Source organism: Triturus cristatus, chromosome 6, assembly GCF_964204655.1.
Source record: "Triturus cristatus chromosome 6, aTriCri1.1, whole genome shotgun sequence".
Classification (NCBI taxonomy): Eukaryota; Metazoa; Chordata; class Amphibia; order Caudata; family Salamandridae; genus Triturus; species Triturus cristatus.
This window is the reverse complement of record NC_140589.1, coordinates 1,770,072,786-1,770,092,201: the sequence shown is the minus strand read 5'-3', so window position 1 is coordinate 1,770,092,201 and position 19,416 is coordinate 1,770,072,786. Positions and strand designations below refer to the sequence as shown.

Here is a 19,416-nt window from a genome sequence, read left to right as displayed (position 1 = left end):
TTCAAAAGTAAAACCTGCAATGCACTCTCATTCATTTGTAAGAAACCATTGGCAATTGAGTACCAAAGAGGAATAATTAACCTTCCATAAAGCTTACCATGGTGAGGCAGTTTATTCTAATCTTATGTTTAACTTGTTTTTCAGGTTCAACTTAAATAGGCAGAATATCAAGACGAAGAGGTGGCTACGTGGAGGGCATTTTAGGTCCAATTAAAGTCTCAAGTCCATAGTAGGCAAAGGGACTCTGGAGTATTGTTTGCAGACATTAAATAGAGATAACAAGGTGATCCAACCCATTACAGTACCTTGTGCACGGCAGGATGAACCCTTAGTTTTTTGATACATCCAGTTCGTATAGATCATAATGCATTGAGTTCTGAAGTTAGTAAATTGTGGGTAAGGTTCTATTATGCATCCATGTTATCTGTTGAAGGGAACCCATTGAGTCGGACAGATAAACTCCAAGCCCAAAGTCATCAGCTTCATTAAAAAAAGAAATAAGCATTGCCATAGCCAATAGGTTTCGCCTTTGGGACCTTATAAGTGTTTAGCCATGCAACAGTTTGTGTTGTTGCACCAAGGATATTCTGCTGGATAACTAAACACTTATAAGGACCCAAAAGCGAGACCTATTGGCTATGCAAATGCTTGGATGCAAGGCCGATGGGAGAAGGGTGCAAGGCGGAAGGGGAGAAGGGTGCAAGGCGGAAGGGGAGAAGGGTGCAAGGCGGAAGGGGAGAAGGGTGCAAGGTGGAGAAGTGTGCAGGTTGGAGGCGGAGAAGGGTGCAAATCGGAGGGGGAGAAGGGTGCAAGGTGGAGAAGGATGGAAGGTGAAAGGGGAGAAGGTTGCAAGGTGGAAAGGGAGAAGGGTGCAAGGTGGAGGGGGAGAAGGGTGCAAGGTGGAGGGGGAGAAGGGTGCAAGGTGGAGGGGGAGAAGGGTGCAAGGTGGAGGGGGAGAAGGGTGCAAGGCAGACGTGGAGAAGGGTGCAAGGTAGAAGGGTGCAAGGCAGAGCATGAGGAGTGTCTAGCAGCACCAGGCCTGTCAGCAGTTTTTACGGACCCATATACAAACAATTATGCAGGGCCCCAAGTCACAAGCGCCTGTTTCGAAGTTTAAAAATAAAGTGTTATGGGAAAGAGAAAACACAGTAGCTCCAGTCTCCGCCACCAACTAATGATTTCAAATGCATCAGCTGACATGAAAAAAAACAAAATGCTAGCTTCAAAACCTATGCATAGATTTTATAGCACAAGCACTGGTGCTGTCAAAGCGCAGGGTCTGAGGAAAAGAGTCCCTTTGGCAGTCCTTGAGTGTCTGTATCAAAGTGTGACTGCATCAGTGCTCCCTTTACACACGGTATCGCAATCAGCGGCTGTCTCCTCCCGCGCGTGGCGGTGTCTGGGGCCTCAGAATATATTATGATGGTGTCGAGGCCTCTAAACAGCAGCAGGCTCGGTATTAGCGAGAATATGCTCTGTATACAGCGTGCACCCGTTCTCATCAGAGCCGCGCGGGCCAGACACGGCTGGGGCTGGAAGCTTCTCATCACAGCCAGCGTGTTTACCAAGGAGACGTGTCCTTGACAACCACTGGCCCCAAATTCATTTCTCTGCAGGTCTCACTAATGAAGTAGTCGATCCCGAGCTGGTGGGGGCCCGAGGGGCGGCCACACAGGGCTAAAGTCACAGCAGGGGGGGTGCACAGCAAGGGATACAGGTGAGAGGGGGGAGAGGGGGGGAAGGACAGAAGGTGAGAAGGGGGTGAGTGGCCGCGAAAGGAGGGAGGGCGCAGAGATATTCAAAAGGGGGCTCTGGTGAAAAGGGGCGAGCAGGAGGGTTTCAAGGTGGGGAGGGGTGAATGTAGCAGAGAGAGGAAGAGAAACAGGAGACAGGTGTGACAGGGGGAAGGCGGCACAGGGAGGGATAAAGGTGAGAAGGGTGTAAAGGAGTGGGGAAGGGAGGTAGCAAAACGAAGTAAAGAGAGGAGCCAGGTGAGTAAGAGAGATGTAAATATATTAGAAAAAGAAGGCATTAGGGAGCGAGAAAGAGAGAGAGAGTCAGGTAAGGGGCTTATGAAAAGGGGAGACGCAAGAGAAAGTGACTGAGGATGAAACCGATGAGACAGTGAGCAGGTGGGTAAATGAGGTATGGGGGAAGAAGGAAGTGGGTGAGCGAAAGGCCATTAAGAGATATCGAGGAACAAGGAAAAAGAGAGGACAGACAGGTCATATGTGACTGGAAGGAAGAGGCCGGGTGTGCATCTAGGCCGCGAGAAGGGGGGGCAGGGCGAGATGAGAGCGGGTCAGCAGCGGGGAAACAGGTGGGGGCGAAGGGGAACAGGAATATATAGAGGCGGAAAAGGGGAGGCCGACGAGCAGGAGAGAAGGGGAGATCAGAGGGGCGAGGAGGCGAAAGAGAGGGGGGCTAAGTGAGTGGGTGAAATGTGGAGAAGGGGAAGGGGCGAAAAGGAGAACAGGTGGAAAAAAAGGAGTTCAAGCAAATCTGATGCTGGAGGGGAAAGAACGACCGATGTAGAGAAGCGCGGGGGGGGAGACGGGGTTGAAGGGAAGACAAGGATCAATAGGAAAGAGGTGTGTAGCAAGAGGAAGGGGAGGAGAGGTGGACAAAAATGAGGGAGGAAGAAGGGATCACAACGGAGCCATGAAAGAAAAGTGAGATAAGAAGTGCAAAAAGGAGGTAAAGGGGAGGGGCGTGGTGAAGAGGGAAGGTTCACAAAGCAGCGGAGAAACACTAAAATGTTATGAAAGATGGTGTGCAGGAAGAAAGTGCAGGGGGTGGGATAAAAGTGAGAGAGGGGGAAGATCGCAGGTTAGGAGAGATACAGGGAACCAAAGAGGATGGAGAATAGAAAGATAAGAAGATACGGGGTGCCGCTCGTGCCAGGGATAACAGGAGGAGAGGCACAGATAACACGAGGAGAAGACGCACGGCCGTAAAAGTAACGCGGCCACGTGGCCATGAAAATACTGCCTCACTGAAAACAGCAAAGTGGCAGCGCGGCCGCTAAAGTGAAAGTGATTGCGATCAAACGCGGCGAGCGATGCACTTAATGAGCATGACGAGGAAAGCCATATAAGCGCGCGCACATGCATGCAAGCTGTAGGCCGGCCATGGTAGCATTTTTTGAAGCCCTAACTGAAAGTCTCGCCAGACCAGCGCATGCGCTGGGTCAGGCGAGACCTAAAAAGGCACCCAGAAGTGGACTTCAGAATTTTATTCTATGAAGTATGTCTGCATCTCTAAAATATACGTGGATGGTTGGGAGACTGCTTTCTTCATTATAAATTCTACAAACCACCTCTTTGGAAGCAATTTCACAATAAGTTATCTGCCTAGAATAATTACACTGATCCTATTATTTACATTTCCTACAACTTACCATGGACAGATTTAGCACTATGCCCACCCCAACATCAAAGTTAGAATTAACACATGTGCCTGGTGGACTAAGAAGCCCACTGAGAAACAAAACATCACTGTAATGTTTTAGTTTCGGATGAGTACCCCAACATTGTTGTCCAACATTTTTTTCTCAACAGAAGAGACAGGCCACATATACTTTTCACTGTCGGAGCCCAACTTACAGATTGCCTCCTAGTGCTTTATATACAGGCAGAGCTGAAGGCAATATCTAGAGGTAGCAATTTCTATCTCCATGCTTCTTCTTGTAACAGCTGTTAGTTGGACCCCTAAGTATATGTTCATCTTTTTGCTTATACTCACAGTTAGGTTGCTTGCACTGCAATCAATAACCATTTACTAGAGCGTGCAGCCTCAATCTTTAAATACACTGTAAATGAAACCATTCCCTTCACGTTTTCACATATCACAGTAAGCAGTGACTACCATGCTGGCAAAGGGCATCAGAAACCTGGGTTCCCTCACCTACTACCCACTTCACCAAAGAAATCTATAATCCCAAATTGCAGGACAACCAATGGTATGTGCAAAGTAAATAAGAATAATACGGTGTAAAAATATGTGGATCTGTAGGTTTGTGAGGGATGCACAACACTGCTGAACACAGTCTGCACACTGAAGAGAGGAAGAGGCATGCACCGGATCAGTACGTTACATACACCGAAACTAAAACACAATGAGCCACTAACACTTACAAGGTCAGTAGAAGACCTTAAAGCCATTGTCCTCATAGAAGGGGTCAGACTGAATTAAACAATAGACTTGGGCAAAAAAGAGCCACATTCACAAATCATAATTCAAGTCTTTGCGATGCAGTAGATTGGTAGTACCCAGGCAAACACTTGTGGTAGTATTTGTGGTAAGTGCTGCATAATAAAGTACATTATGGAAAGCTGGATTTGATTTTAAGTTAAATTTACAGGGGTTAACAAGATCATAAACTATAGGGACTTTGGGGTAAATCAGTGGCACTATGCCTTTTAAAGTCAACCAGTAAGCTTATGCTACCAACGGTCTATGTGTTTCTTTGTTACTTCCCTTCAGCTTTTTGCCTACTTACAAGCTTCCCTGGTGCCACTGCCCAATATCCCAGCTATTCTTCATTCATCTATTTCAGCTCTAACTGTAGTAATGCACAATCCATTGACAAACCAGCCACAGAAGCATCCCATGTTGGCGCAAAAGCAGCCAACCTGTCCATTTGGCAAAACCTTTATGACAGTGCCCTGCTGCCAAATAGGCCAGTCCCGACCTGCCTCATAAAGAATCTGCTACAGAGATATCTGTAACAAATGGACAACGGAATACAATGGGCTAACCAAACACTAACAAGCCAATGTAACAGACACCCAGAAACTCAGAACCAATCGGACACATGAACTGTCACAAGAGCCAACCCAGCCTAAGAGCGCCTGCGTTTTCACAAAATCTACAGCGAGTAGACAACAGTCTGTATTTAAGGACAAGAGACAGGGTCCCAAGCTTGTGAACAGTTGTAAAAGCCCACACCAGCCTGCCATCAACAAAGTAAGAATAAGCAGACAACAGTTTGCACATCAAACCATTCAACTGCTCGAATAGACCAAGTAGTTGATGAGCAGAGTAATATAGAACATTTGCACAAAATATACAAGATCAATATGACTATTTTTTCCCAAACTGTCACGCAGGGTCACTTTACCACAGGGCTGCAATTTTGTGATTCACGAGCAAACTTCCGCTTTGGCCATAATTAGGATACTAACTTGAGCATTAATTATCCACCTAGAAAATTCTGGCCAGCACAAATGTTGCCTTTGCCAAAGCTGGACCAAATTGTACAGGCAAACTGCATGAAATCAGATTTGGTGCACTTGGGAGCAGGGGAAAACATGTGTAATTATCAGATTACCCCCATTATGAGGTTTGAAGCTCAGAATAGTGAGGAATGTGGAAACTAAAAATAAATACCACACCGCGAAGTATCGTTTTTTACTGTGCATGTCATTTACACTAGGTTTAACCACCTTAGAGATTTTTCTTGTGACAATGTAGTGTCTTCAAATTTAATGTTCCACTAAATTGTTTTTATATCCTACTGACTGTGAAGAAATCGAAGCATGTCCCGCCCCAAAGGCAAGGGAACATAACAAATGGAGCACAGTAGTCTTTTGTTGAGCCATAAAACATATGCACAATCCACTATTTGTATCTAATCTCAGATCTAAACACCAATGTCTATATCTTCTGACCATCATATAGCTTCAAGACATGTAGCCTTCTTCCTTCTGAATGAGGGTATTTATAATCATAATCCTTGTTTCTCATCAGCCAAACGGTAGGTTATTCTGTGAAGCAACATGCTTCGAGGCTGCTTCTCAGGGATCATCTGCAATGAATAACATTACCTTATAAAAACTCAAATATAAGTACTACTTTTGATCTAATGCTGTGCGATATCGAATGCAAAAGGGAAAATGTTACAGAAGACAGTACCTAATTGTGCTCAAAGTAGGACTTTTTTTTCCCTGACTCTGCGTGAGTCCCTCTCTTGAGGCTCTTTCCTATTGCCCGAGAGAGAAAAATGGGACTAGTACATACAGATCTGCTTGAACACACATGACCTATGGACGCAGAGAAAACAATGGTTGTCGCTTCTTCAAGAGACGAGATGCTCCAGGAGGCAGCGTTAAACCTATGGAGCGCAGGCAAAGAAACACAGTGCCAATAGTGATATTGTAACAGGGGTTTTACTTTTGGTGAAATCTCGAAATGTGGCAAAGGAGGTATTTGAGAAGGAAGCAATCTAAGTAACAGCTCGGCAGGATAGATTCAGCACCCCAGTAGTCTCCCAGTGTCCCAAAGAATAAGAGCAAGGAGTTTCAACAGCAGGGCACAAAGAACTCAGGTACTTAGCATGCAACTCATTCTAAGGCATTTCATGCTCAGATATAAAATGAGGATGGATCTCTCAGTGTCATTCAAAGGAGACCTGATGAGAAGTACATCAGCATGGTTGATCAGCCTGCTTGTTTTGAGGTCAGCTGGCATTTTGTGGATCTCAGTGGCTTCTGGAGCCAGGCAACTATTAAAGCTGTTCAAAAGGTCTGGTGGCAGATAATGGTATTGGAGGACTCATGCAGAATGAGTGAGTTATCTGTGTGATGTCAAAAGGAGAACAGAGAGAACATTTGAGAATCACTGGCCTAAATGGGGGCTGCAAGATTTTTCCTGAGGTGTGGAAGGTATGGGCCTTTTCAGGGCTAGTTTTACAGTGTCTTGATATATAAAATATGAACTATCTTCCCTTCTTGCTTGTTCCTTGTCCACTCTGGCCCAGGTTTGCATTAAAGAGATGTCAAAATATTAAATGGTACTAGGTTGTTTTAAACTTAAGTTGGCAGTGTGTACCTTTGGATACCTTTTTATTACTATTGTATTGACATGTTAAGTGAACACTTAAAGGTCTACATTTCATGCTGTAAAAAGATTGAAATATTAAAGAACTGGAGTATTGACACAAGACCAGTGAATCCAGTGGCTGGCCAGTTTGAACAGACTGTTTGATGGTGTGTGTTCTCTGATGGCGGGCTTTGTTGTGGAGGTTAACCTAGAGCACTTTGCAGAATTATTTCAGATAGGGTCACAGCACCAAATACATTCTTCCTAGACATATTGGTGACAATGTTGTCGTTCTTCGAAAGCAAGAGGCTCCCTCAGAACAAACAGTGCTCTCTTCTGACATCCACTCCTTCCTCCTCCTCTTAAGGTCCCTTGATGTCAAAGGATCCACCACCAATCACCAAGTGTATTTCCAGTATCTGTCGGACATCATTAAAATCCTTCCATCGTTCAAGAAATCCTCATTCCCAGAGCCATCTACAAGGATGCCATCAACCTTGGCATTCCAGGCCTTGCCCGAAGCAGAACTAACCTTGATATTTTATTTGCTTTCCACAGGCACTGTAATGCATGAACCTCAAGCATGTCATCTTCGCACGTCACCATGGCTAATTGACATCTTTTTTTAACTCCAACTTAGCCTCACTGGTGCATATAGTGGATGCTCATGCCACTGGCTAATAAATGTATGCTGGAGAGGGACAGAACTACATGCTCTAAAAATGAGGACCGATTTGGGAGAGTCGTCAGGTAGCAGTCTGAAGCAAAGTCAACATTGAATGCAATATACTAGCTTTGCCCTGAATTGATTGTTACACCGCACTACATTACTTCAGAAGGTTTCCCTGGTGAGCTGAGGAGGTCATCTGGGCAGCGGTGGAGATCAAAGGGCAGCGGTGGAGATCAAAGGGATCTGGTCTCCGGCAGAAGGCCCGCTCCACATCAATCTGCTGGAGTAGCAGACCATTCATTTGGCTCTGAAAGCCTTCCTCCCACTCATCAAGAGGAGGATAGTGCAGGTTCTCACAGGCAATTCCAACATGTTGTTATTTTGCAACAACCAGGGAGGAGTGGAGTCCTGAACCCTGTGGCAGGAGGCTTTGTGCCCCTGAAAGTGGCCAGAACTTCAGGGTATTTTCCTGATCAAGAATACCCTCACAGCATCCCTGAATGCCGAAGCAGACAAACTAAACAGGCCATGCCTGGCGGATCATCAGTGGCATCAATGTTCTGGAGTGGCACAGGGTGTAATTTAACAGTGGGAAGTACCCTTTTGTCACATTCAAGCCCATGCAGTGTCACAAGTTTGAGTTTCCACAAGAACACTTGTTAAGAGATGCATTCTGACTGGAGTGGAACCCAGGACTCTTTTTTACCAAAAAATGTATTTGTTTATTGAGTTTAGCAAACAAGAAAACATGACAAGCAATGTCAAACAAAAAATGAAATGAAAATAAATCAGTCACAGTGTACATATACAAAATTCAGGATACATGCCTTATATCAGAGCACAGGTTCACAGGTTTGTACAGTATTGGAGCGCAAGCATCCCAAGGAATTCTTATACAATCATTGTTGGGGAAACAATGACAATACGGAGGCAGAACCCCTGTAACAGCTTACAGAAGCAATACACCTAGTTGGCACATGGAGACGAGGCCCAAAGGGGAAACCGATAACACCCAACCATTACACACAGACAAATACCCACAGCAAGAAAGTGACGAGTTCCCCAAATACCAAGTTTACTCTTTACCCACTAAATAACTCTGGTATAGGCTCCAGAAATTCGACGACTTTGGAGGGGGGAGCAGCTCACTGTATAGTTTGGGTTGCGTGTTGCAATATAACATGTCTTTAGAACATTGCACTGTAGTAGGAGGTGGCCCAATAGCCCAACGCATAGCAACCACACATATAACTATTAATTGTCCCATATCTACCAAGCGCCTAATGTCTTTACGTATATGCTTAGAGAACCAAGCAGAGCCAGCAATGGGTCCGGGTTCAGAGACTCTCCTGTGATAGCGCTAAGTTTCTGGAAAATGGCTATCCAATAGTTGGCTACATCTGGACACAGCCAGGCCAAATGGATAAACCCTGCAGGATCTATACCACATCTTTCACATCTCACTGTGTCCTGGAGGCCATATTTGTGTAAGCGGATCGGGGTGTAATATACTCTGTTGAGAAATTTGAAATGTATAAGTCGATGTCGTCCATTCAGGGAGACATGCCGTGTAGCCTCACAACAATAGTGCCATGTATCAAGGTACACTCTGTGACTGAAAAAAGACAATATAAAAATAAACAAGTCTTAGAATTACCCACCCACCACCCATGCCATGCAAACCCCAATATAGCATAGACGACACCCTCTCACCCCCCACTCTCCCACATAAAACCATAAACCAGCAAAAAAAGTACAGCGAGTAACACACGGGATGGATGTTACCTTACTACCGCTAAGAACACTACAAAGACAGAAACATAGTAATGCCATTGAATATACATCTGGAACATCCATGCATAACAATGACAAAGCTGTCCTTATATCTATAGTAGTCCGGCGCCTACCGTCCATGCTTACAGGATGGAGTATCTACCATCTAGGCTCACAGGTAAGACGATTTAACAAATCCCTACCCCACCAAACAACATGTTAATTGAACAATACTTGCGATACGCTGGCTTCGTGACTCAGGAAGAACAAGAACAAAGAGTCGGACTTGAGTTCGTAATCTGTTGGATTCAAGGGTGGGGGGGAGGGCAGGGTTGCACCTGGTGCCTCGGAGTCCTAAGCAAAAGGTGTGTAGCGGAGGCCGTGCTATTCCTCTTCTCCCGCTGCACCACCAGCTGACTCATCCAGTCCCTCAGTTTCATGGCTGCGCCCCGTTGACTTGAAAAAATCCTTCAAGGCTTTCTGTAGCGATTTATGGTTGCGGAAGGTTCTGGATTGGCCGTTCATATTGACCCTCAGCCTGGTGGGGTAGAGCATGGCATAATCAATATTTTGATCCCGTAAGCGCCGTTTCAGAGGAGCAAATTGATGTCTGGCTTCCTACACCTTCATAGTAAAGTCCGGGTACAGTGAAATCGTGGAATCCTCTTACTGCAGGACTCCTTTTACTCTTGCTTGCTTCAAGGCCGCATCCCTATCCCTGTAATTTAGGAGTTTCGCAATTACTGGGTGCGGTGGAGCCCCCAGAGGGGGTCCAGGGCCAAGCGAGCGGTGTGCACGCTCCACCACGAATATGTCCGAGAAAGTTTCTCGATCTAGAAGTGTGACCAGCAACTTTTCAATGAACACTTCCATATTGCCGACTGAAGTGGATTCTGGCAGCCCCGTGATTCATATATTGCTTCTCCTAGATCTAGCCTCCAAATCTTCTGCCTTCTCCTGCAGCGCAGTTAGTGTTTTTGATAACTGCTTTTGGGCTGTGTCAACCTCCGACTGTGCTTCCTACGCTTCAGAGACTTTCCTCTTAGCCATGTCAATACGTTCAGTATGTATGTCGAGGCGCTCCGACATTCTATCCATCCGGTATGCAAGAGTATTGCTTTTCCGGTCTATGGTTGAGAGGCTTTTCTGCATCGCCGCAAGAATCTGCTTGAGATCCCCTGTCGCCTCCTCCATCATATCGGCCTGCTCCTCAGGAGGGGGGCCCTCTGTGTTTCTGGACCTCGATTTTCGTTGTTTGAATTGCAACTTGGATTGGGTTCTGTACACCTTGCCCATGCTGGACCGCAGGAAGGGAGGGCCCCAACACCACCAAATCCTATTTCACTCGAGCACCAGTCACAGATCAGGGAAGCACACGGACTTCACACTTCAAAGGCTGAGGCCCAACGTTGTCGTAGAGGACGCAGGCCAGCAGGTCGCACCTGGCTCTTACTGTAGGTACCACAATCGAGGGGACCACTCTAGCGCACCTGAGGCGCAGCACCCACCGGATCTACGTAGGGTCGACTACTGAAAAGTGTGCCCTAGGCAAGCAGGGCGCGGGGACCCATCCAGGGTGCAGGCAGAGCTTCACAGGGCTGCAACGCCAATTAGAGCCTGGGCTGAGTTAACTTCATGTCCAAGCACACCCAGGAGCTCACTCAAGTTGCGCAACTTCGCACATGTCCCAAGCAGATGGGGCCTCAGAACCCAGCTCCCCGATCCTCATGACTACGCTCTGCTGTATGCCACAATAGGATTCCCAGATGGGATGCCCTGTACAGGCAACAGGGCCTCTCAGGTCAGGATCAGCGCCACTGCGCGCAGTAGAACACCAGCCGCTGGGCCCACTCAGTAGGCAGAGCCGGTGATCTCCTGCAACGTAGCTGCGTAGCGTCTAGGCCTATTCCAGCGCGTTACCTCGAGGCGTCTCAGTGCAGCTTGATGGCGTCTCATATCCTGGGGTCGGGCAACACAATCCACTTTCTGGCCCCCAGGGCTCAACGCCGTCCCAGGCCAGTGCACCGCACTCGCGCACCAGTCTTCAGCGGCCGAACGCATGGCCTCCAGTTGGCAACCGCAGCACAGCAGTTGCGGCCCACCGGGTGTCGTACCTGGTGATCAGCCGGTCCGACGTGCGCCCACCGTTCACTAGCATACTCCCATGGGCCAATGCTAGTGCTTGGGGGAAGATGTTGCTCCTGCGTTTAGGACGCATGTTCGCTCCGTGGCCCAGCGACCCGTCACACCGGTTTCACGCAGGTGGGCCCACGCAGGGATCGCAGCCAGTCAGGACAGCGCAGGAGCCGCAAGCATAGGCTGCAGCCACCTCAGGTCCCCTGAGCACTCAGATTCCGGCGGTAATAGCATCAAACGATGGCACTGTCTCGGGTTACCTCCTGCCGCTGATCTGAGCTTTCAGGGAGTGCATGGATGCAGGACAATTATCGTATTGTAGCGATGACAGGCTGAGCTCGTGCAAAGCGCGGCCATCTTGGGCTATGGCAAGCTCCACCCCCCCCCCTCCCGGGAACCCAGGACTCTTACATGCCTTCCCACCTCGCCTCTCTTGTCGAGTTCTGAAAGAGATCAGGAAAACCAGACTAAGGTCATCTTAGAGCCCCGAGTTTGGGCCAGGAGATTGTGGTATCAGTACCTTCTGAGCATGAGTATCTGTCCTCTAATCAGACTACCACTCAGCGAGGACCTACTGTATCAGCAAAAAGGTAAGTTCACCCACCCGGATGTGTCCCCATCTGCCCCTACCTGCGTGGAGGCTGAGTGGCGGCAAGAGCCTGCATTTGATATGTTTGCTGAAGAGATGGATGAATTCCTGGATGCCAGACAAAACCCATTTATGCTGCGCACTGGGACAAATTTGTGGCCTGGTGTGTTGTTCACAAGACTAACTCGTTACAAGCAAAGCTTTTGGACATCCTTTTGTTTGTTATATTTTTGGCTAGCAAAGTCTTGTAGTGGGCACTGTTACAGGTTATTTGTTAGCCCCTTTGGCCTTTTTCCATTTGCTGGACCAACTGTCCTTGTTTAAATCACCTGTTGGGATGAGATTTATTAAAGGTTTGACATACAAATTCCTACTTACATGATCGAAGGTAAATAACTTTTTCTTCTGATGAGTACTTCTAACAGCAGATTCCTCACCACCCTCCCATAACCCTCTTCTGTGGAGTGGCCTCTTTTTAACACATAGAAAGGTCGCAAGTTAGTATTCAGCACACTAGTAAGAGCTATAGTTCAAGCTACATGTCTGAGGGCACGGTAAGGGACAAAAGACGAAAATGATGGCAGCACAAAGGAGTGCTGTTTATCTGTGGCTCTATCTTGTCACTGTCGGGGTGGTGTGGAGTGACAAAGAGCTGCATGGCGCCATCTAACAGCACGTGAAATCATTAGGATCAGAAAAACGTTTTCTGGATCCAGTCTGGTGCCTGGGGAGTAGTCTAAGGTGAGGAATCTGCGGTCAGATATAGCATACTCCAGAAAGAGCATTCATTACTTGTTCATCTTAGTTATTACATGATTGGTAACTAAAAAAGCCTCTCATCTTTATTCACGTTTTTGCAGCAGAGGGAAAGCCCTTGCTGTGTTTAGTTAGTTGCTGTGATGCCAATGTTTTCTAAATGTATATCAATACACTTACTGAGATGCCAGATGTCAAATGGCACATGAGGTTAGTTCTGCTACATTTGAGATTCAGGTAAATTGGCGTGCACGGTTAAACTTGCCTATTAGAGTTTTCTTTAGTTCTGTGCAAAAACAATGCTACTTTTGCTTTTAGTCCCCCTGCCTCACCCTAAGACTGACATAGGAAAGTCTGTAATTTCCCCAACAAACTGGTATGAAGGGTCCAGATTAAAGTGCATAAAATAGCACAGGCTACTAGGATGAGGGCTAATAATATGTAATACTTGATGCTCAGCATCAGCGAAGTGCATCGGTCTCCACCATGTATTGTAAGTAAGACACACTGGAGAACCAGATTGAAAAGAAAATATTCAGTGTGAAAGTCTACATCAGCAGGCACATCTGCGAAACGAACATGTAACAGATCCAAAATAGCTAATGGGAAATTGAAAAAGGAAGTCTCAACACAAAACATTATTTGTACACTGATAGGTGTTAAAAGGTATACACTTTTAGCAGCACAGACAAGAGATATATACAAGGAAGAAATCCTAGCGTAAAAGTAAAAGCAGGTGATGAGACTCGGTAGCCTGTTAACTGGCGAGATGAGGCCGGGGTGGCTGATGGAATCTCCGATCCAGTCACTGACCTCGGAATGGGGAATTACAGACCCTGATCAGCAACTCATTCTGGATTTTGGGCCCAATAAAATGGCGCTTTGGAGCTGTCATTTACCACCTGCTTTGAGTGGGTAGCAAGCTATAGCAGGGGGGGGTGCTGCAAGTACGGGTCAGGAGGACGACTTTCGGCTTTCCTGTTGTGCAGGATGGGCCAAGTGGGAACCTGGCTGCCCCTCTACCAGCAGGCCATGCACACAGTCATCTGGGGTTTCAACGGTTGTGGATTCACACCTGGTAGAACTACATCTGCTGATTCGGAAGCCAGGATTACTGGGTTTGTTATTTGTAGACCCGGTATTTCTGGGTCTCGAATCACCGGGCCACTTGTAGTTGCCGAATCACCATGCCCCAGGGATACCTTTATGGCCAACTTATAATGCGACCCCCAGTGGACTCTACGGTGTGGCTGTATGCAGTGAGTAACACAGATGAGATTGGCCAGGAGTTTTACACGTTTAAATCACCTTTATAACAACACTGGCTTAAAAGACACGGGCTATGCGAAGAGTTTGAAGACCTGACCTTCCACTCTTCCACCATCACAGAAAGACAACTATCTACTCATTCAACATTTCCACCACTTAGGCTGACAGGGCCCTTTTCAATGGCAACCCCCAAGAGGGGAACCTACACCCTCCAAACCACCTACCCACATCAATGGGGTTTAGGAACAAGATTCCTCAGTGGAGACCCTCTGCTGTATGAATTACTACCACCGGCTGAGTGATGTCTGCATAAAGCGCTAAGACTAAGAGGCCAAGTAACTGGTGAACGCTTCGCACCCACTGATATAACTTGTCTTAAAACAAACATTTCTTGACCGATCCCATTGATAATGCGTTTGACTATTGCTTGTAGAGGACAAGGACAAGCACATCCACCACCTAGATGCTCCGGCACATTACCTGTGGGTGAGTCGTTAGCAGTGAAGAGCCAGAGACATAGGACACCTTTTCATGATGCGACTGTATGATCCAGTTGGAGCTTCCAAGCGCGTAGCCGGAGCTGAGCGGTGTAATCTGCACAGCGCCAAACAGTTCCTGTCAAAACAACAGCAGGCAAGCACGTCAGACTACGCAATGAGGAAATCAAGACAATGCTGTTACTTCCTTTAAGCAAATGTCAGCTTTCTTTAAATAGTTTATATCGTTATATCCAGTATTTTAATTATGTCTGCTGAAAACCTCAGCCTCCTTAACACCTTGTCTAGTGTGAAGTCTATTCAGAGCTCACAACAATCCCAGTAGTCTGGATCTTGCAGCCACTTTCAGAACTTGTTTATTTCTAAGCATTTTTTCCACATATTGCTCCTACCATTTATAGACTGCATAGTAATAGCTCGAGCTGGGCTTGCATCTTTATTCAGCAATCACCTAATTCAACTGAAAGTAGCTGATAACAATAACATGGAGTATGCAATTCCTTCTCTATGCAGTTTCAAACACAAAATATATATATATATATATCTATATATTTTTCCCAAAACGCTTTTTCTCCATGTTCATTTCCATCGGAGACTTTAGGCACGGCTATAGCCTGAAATGCTGAACAGAATTATACCAAATTTGGCAAAATGGTAGCTCTTGGTCCAGAAAGCACTCTTTTTGTTAAATGGTGTAAATCTGTTCAGTAATTCCTGAGAAATGTAAAGATTTCTCAGATATACAACTGTGGCTGTGGTGGATCCGTGAACCCTCCTGATCTCGTGCCAGAGATCTGATAGGCTGCCAACACTTCAAACAAGGAAGTGGTGGCAGCGATCTTGTGACTCAGTTGAACCGAGTCACAAGAAAAAAGGTGAAAAAACAAGAAAAGGGGGCAGGGGAGAAACCCCCTAGTCCCCTAGGCCTGTTCAGGGGGTCCCAAAGCGACCCCTCAGGGCCCAAAAAGGTATTTAAAAAAAACATTTCGGCGGGATTCGTGGTGGATCATTGAATCCCGCTGAAATTATTTTTAAAAACGAAGCGTGGTGTCCTGCTCTTTGTTTAATTACGTCCCCCCCAGTCCTGGGGACCGCCACCTCCCCTGGAAAATATTCATGATGGAATGCATGGAGGGGCTCCAGCACCCCCAAGCAGCACCGGAGACCGCCACCTCCCCAGGGCTAATACATGAACATGCGAAGGGGCCACGCGCCCCCCGCTGCCCCGGGGACCACCAACTCCCCAGGGCTGGATATGAACATGTGTTGGAGGGGTACAGCCCTCCACGCAGCCTGGGGGACCTTCACCTCACCGGGGCTGATGTCTTCTCCTGTATTTTAAAAATAATAAATACAGGCCAGGCCCCCGGGGAAGGGGTCCCCAGGCCAAAAACTGGCCCAGGCCAGGGAGGCCATGTGGCCCCCTTTCTTTATTTTACAAAACAAAATTAAAAGGAAAAGGCCTTGCATGGGGCCAAATCAGGCCTGGGCAGAAGAGCCAAGCGCGACACACACATGCGTGCGCGACCCACACACATGCGTGCCACCCACGCACGCGCGTGCCACCCACACACGCACACACACACACACGCGCGCGCGCAACCCACACACACACACGCGCGCAACCCACACACACACGCGCGCAACCCACACACGCGTGACCCACACAAACACGCGCGCGACCCACTCACACACGCGCGCGACCCACTCACACACGCGCGACCCACCCACACACACACACACACATGCGACCCACACACACATGCGACCCACACACACGCGCGACCCACACACACGCGCGACCCACACACACATGCGCGACCCACACACATGCGCGACCCACACACACACACGCACACACACGCGCGCGACCCAACCACACACGCGCGCAACCCACACACACGCGCGCGACCCACACACACGCGCGCGACCCAACCACACACACGACCCAACCACACACGCGACCCAACCACACACACGACCCACACACACACACACACACACACACACACACACACACCACACCACACACACACACACACACACACACACACACCCCTCCCCCCCAAAATGACCTCGGAGGTGGGCTGCGCGGCCCCCCCCTCTGTTTTATTTCATTTAAAAAAACAAAGAAATGGGTCAGGCAATGGGGATGGGGTCCCTGGGGCCCAAAAGGGTGAAGGGGGGCCATACAGCACACCTTCGAAAAACAAAATTAAAAAAAAAACAAAGCCGGCAAATCGCCGGAGGCCCCATCCCCTTTTTCCAGTAGTCTGAAAACGCGCCTCCTGGCGCTCTCTTGGTTGGGGATGAAGTCCCCTTTGCTGGTGAGGGTCCTTGCTCAGAGGTGATTGGAGGCTACACCCCTTTTTACACAACTCTGCAAATGCACTTCTTGGTGCACTGCAGGAGAGGCGATGCTGTCTCCTTGCCTCCTGAGGGTCTTAGCACTAAACTGGACTTAATCCCCCAAGCAGCAGTGTGCCAGGAGGTGAGTTTGCAGAGTGGTGGAGAAAGGGGGCGTGGCCTCTGACCACCTCTCAACAGTTCAGCTGTGTGGGACTTACTGGAGGGAATAGGAGGGGTTGGTGCCCCCCCCCAGGACGCCCTTGGGGACCAAGTACCTCTCTTGTTACCGCCAATAAGTCCTACTGAGTGGGATTTCTAAGAGGTCTTCAGGGGCCGTGCCCCCCTTTATCCCCCACTCTGCAAACGCACCCCCTGGCGCATTACTGGCTGGGGGATGAAGTCCACTTCAGTCCTGAGGGACCTTGGGGGCTGTCGATGATGTCATCACTGATGTCATGAGTGATATCATTTGAGATGTCATCAGTGATATAATCAGTGATGTCACTGACCATGTCATAAGTGATGTAATATGTGAGGTCATAAGCAGTGCATTGCGGGGGCGTGAGTTATAGTTAACTCAGCAAACTATAAGGTCGATTTTCTCTGGTTTTGTATGAGTAAAATCTGACCCTAACTATAACGTCCCTGTAGCCTTTGTTTTTTTCAGTGAATATATATATGTGACTATCTCTCCCACATCTTTCTGCTTTGCGCCAATCTTAATGGCAGCCACAAAGTCACTGTCACTTGATTGGAGCACACCTCCCAAGACACCAAAATACTTCCCACGACGATAATACTAACAACCATGCACAAAAAATGGAGTAGTAACATTCGACCACCCAAAAAGCATTGTAACGCCTCATTAGGGGTAGGAAACTGATATGCAAATGCCACAATCAGTGTGTAAAATAAGTGCAGAGTCCAAAGTTTTGCTCAGCCTACGACCTGCGCTACGGAGTACCACATTGCTGAATACCAATGCTGGGTAGTTTTTATTCCACCTACTGCCGCTTTAATCCACCAAGAGACACTCCCTGCCCCTTTATCTCACTCTTGCAGCTTTTTTCATCCCGGCTTTCTCCCTCTGTCATGGTTTTCCGTCTTTCGCTTCCTCCTTAATTTTTACTTGGGTGTTTGTTTTAATCTCTTGCTCTGTGTCAAAATCTGATGAGAAAAAATAAGTGCTTATCCCCAAAAAATGAGTGGCGGTGGGCCCCACCGGCAACCACCAGCTCAACTTAAGCACTGGGTACAATACAATGTCTTTTAGCTAAATTGGTATGTCAATGTTGAGGAAAGTTCCTTATATTTAGTGGAGATGAAAGCTGATCAGTACGAAAGGTGCTATGTTCCACAGACTATGTTCCACAGCTAGGATATTCTAATGTCAAACCACAAGAACAGAGCTAACAGGGGCAGGACCTGGCCTGCAGTTTCAGAGCCTGAAACGGGTGCCCAGTTCAGTGTGTCCCTCAGCTGCAAAGATGCTCGTTAGAGTGCTCCTCAGCAGATGGCCACTCAAGACTGCACCTAAATTAATAACTCACTAACTCCCAAAAGTTGGGTACAAGAAGGACTCTCAAAGCAACTAAAAGAAAGCCCCTCTTTTTCGTAAGAGTATTTGTGGTAGCATTGCCAGACAAGAGCAGAATTCCATACAAATAAAAAAAATCTACTGAGAAGAGGACAGTCCATTGAAAGAAGCTTTCACTGCTGCGATATTTAACTATCTACACGGGGGGGTCGCCATCTATCATGGTATGCAAAGAAATACAGGGGGCAGCACTACAATTCTCCCAGTAGTCAAAAAAGACCAGGGGAGCAAGCATATGCAGATGTGGCTCCCTCCAGGCGGTGCTAATGGGTACTAAAGAGATTCGGAACAGACTTTTCAATCCAGACACTATTATTCACATTGAGGATTGTTTTCAAACAGTCTTTCTATGACAATACTGAAAAAAACACTCTAATGGTTGTAGATGTTACACCAAGCGCAGGACTTGATATCTACCAGATAATGTACATTATTTGCTTTAATGGAGTACAACCTAGCAAAAACATAAAAAAAATTAGCAACGGACAACAGCCATTTCTTAGAAAAAGTAACTTTGCATATGGAGAACAAACAAAGAACGCTCAAATATTACTGCTGAAGTAATAAAAAACAAGCAATGCTACCCTAGACGTCAACCATGTCAGGCAAAACTGGTAAATGAATGTAATCCCCTGTATTTGGGATTTTATTTTGGGTTCAGCATGCAGCCTCTAAGTGTGTGTTTAAGAATGCGCTGCATCCATGAAGGCAGAGTGGGGAAGGGGGCAGAGGAAGTCAAGTAGGAGGGAAAAGGTGCTCAAACAATAAAGAATCACAAAGGCACTGAACTACAACTAGTGTCTTCAAAGAGAGCCATGCACAGGGAATAATGTTAAATACATCTTTTCATAAAACAAATGAGATTTCATGATTGTCCCTTATTACGAATGTCAATGTCTTCTATTCAAACACTAATACTGTCAGAGACAGACCTTTCTAGCTCTCAATTTCAAACCAC

At 47.1% G+C, this 19,416-nt stretch overlaps 1 protein-coding gene across 1 annotated transcript in view; it reads right to left on the bottom strand.

The window, feature by feature from the left end:
* The window catches only part of INTS9 (integrator complex subunit 9), a 421,484-nt gene that overhangs the window by 176,140 nt on the left and 225,928 nt on the right, over positions 1–19,416 (bottom strand). The window contains exon 8 of the mRNA XM_085613054.1: positions 14,496–14,630. Coding sequence (XP_085469180.1) covers positions 14,496–14,630 — 135 coding nt within the window. The remainder of the gene's footprint in view (positions 1–14,495; positions 14,631–19,416) is intronic.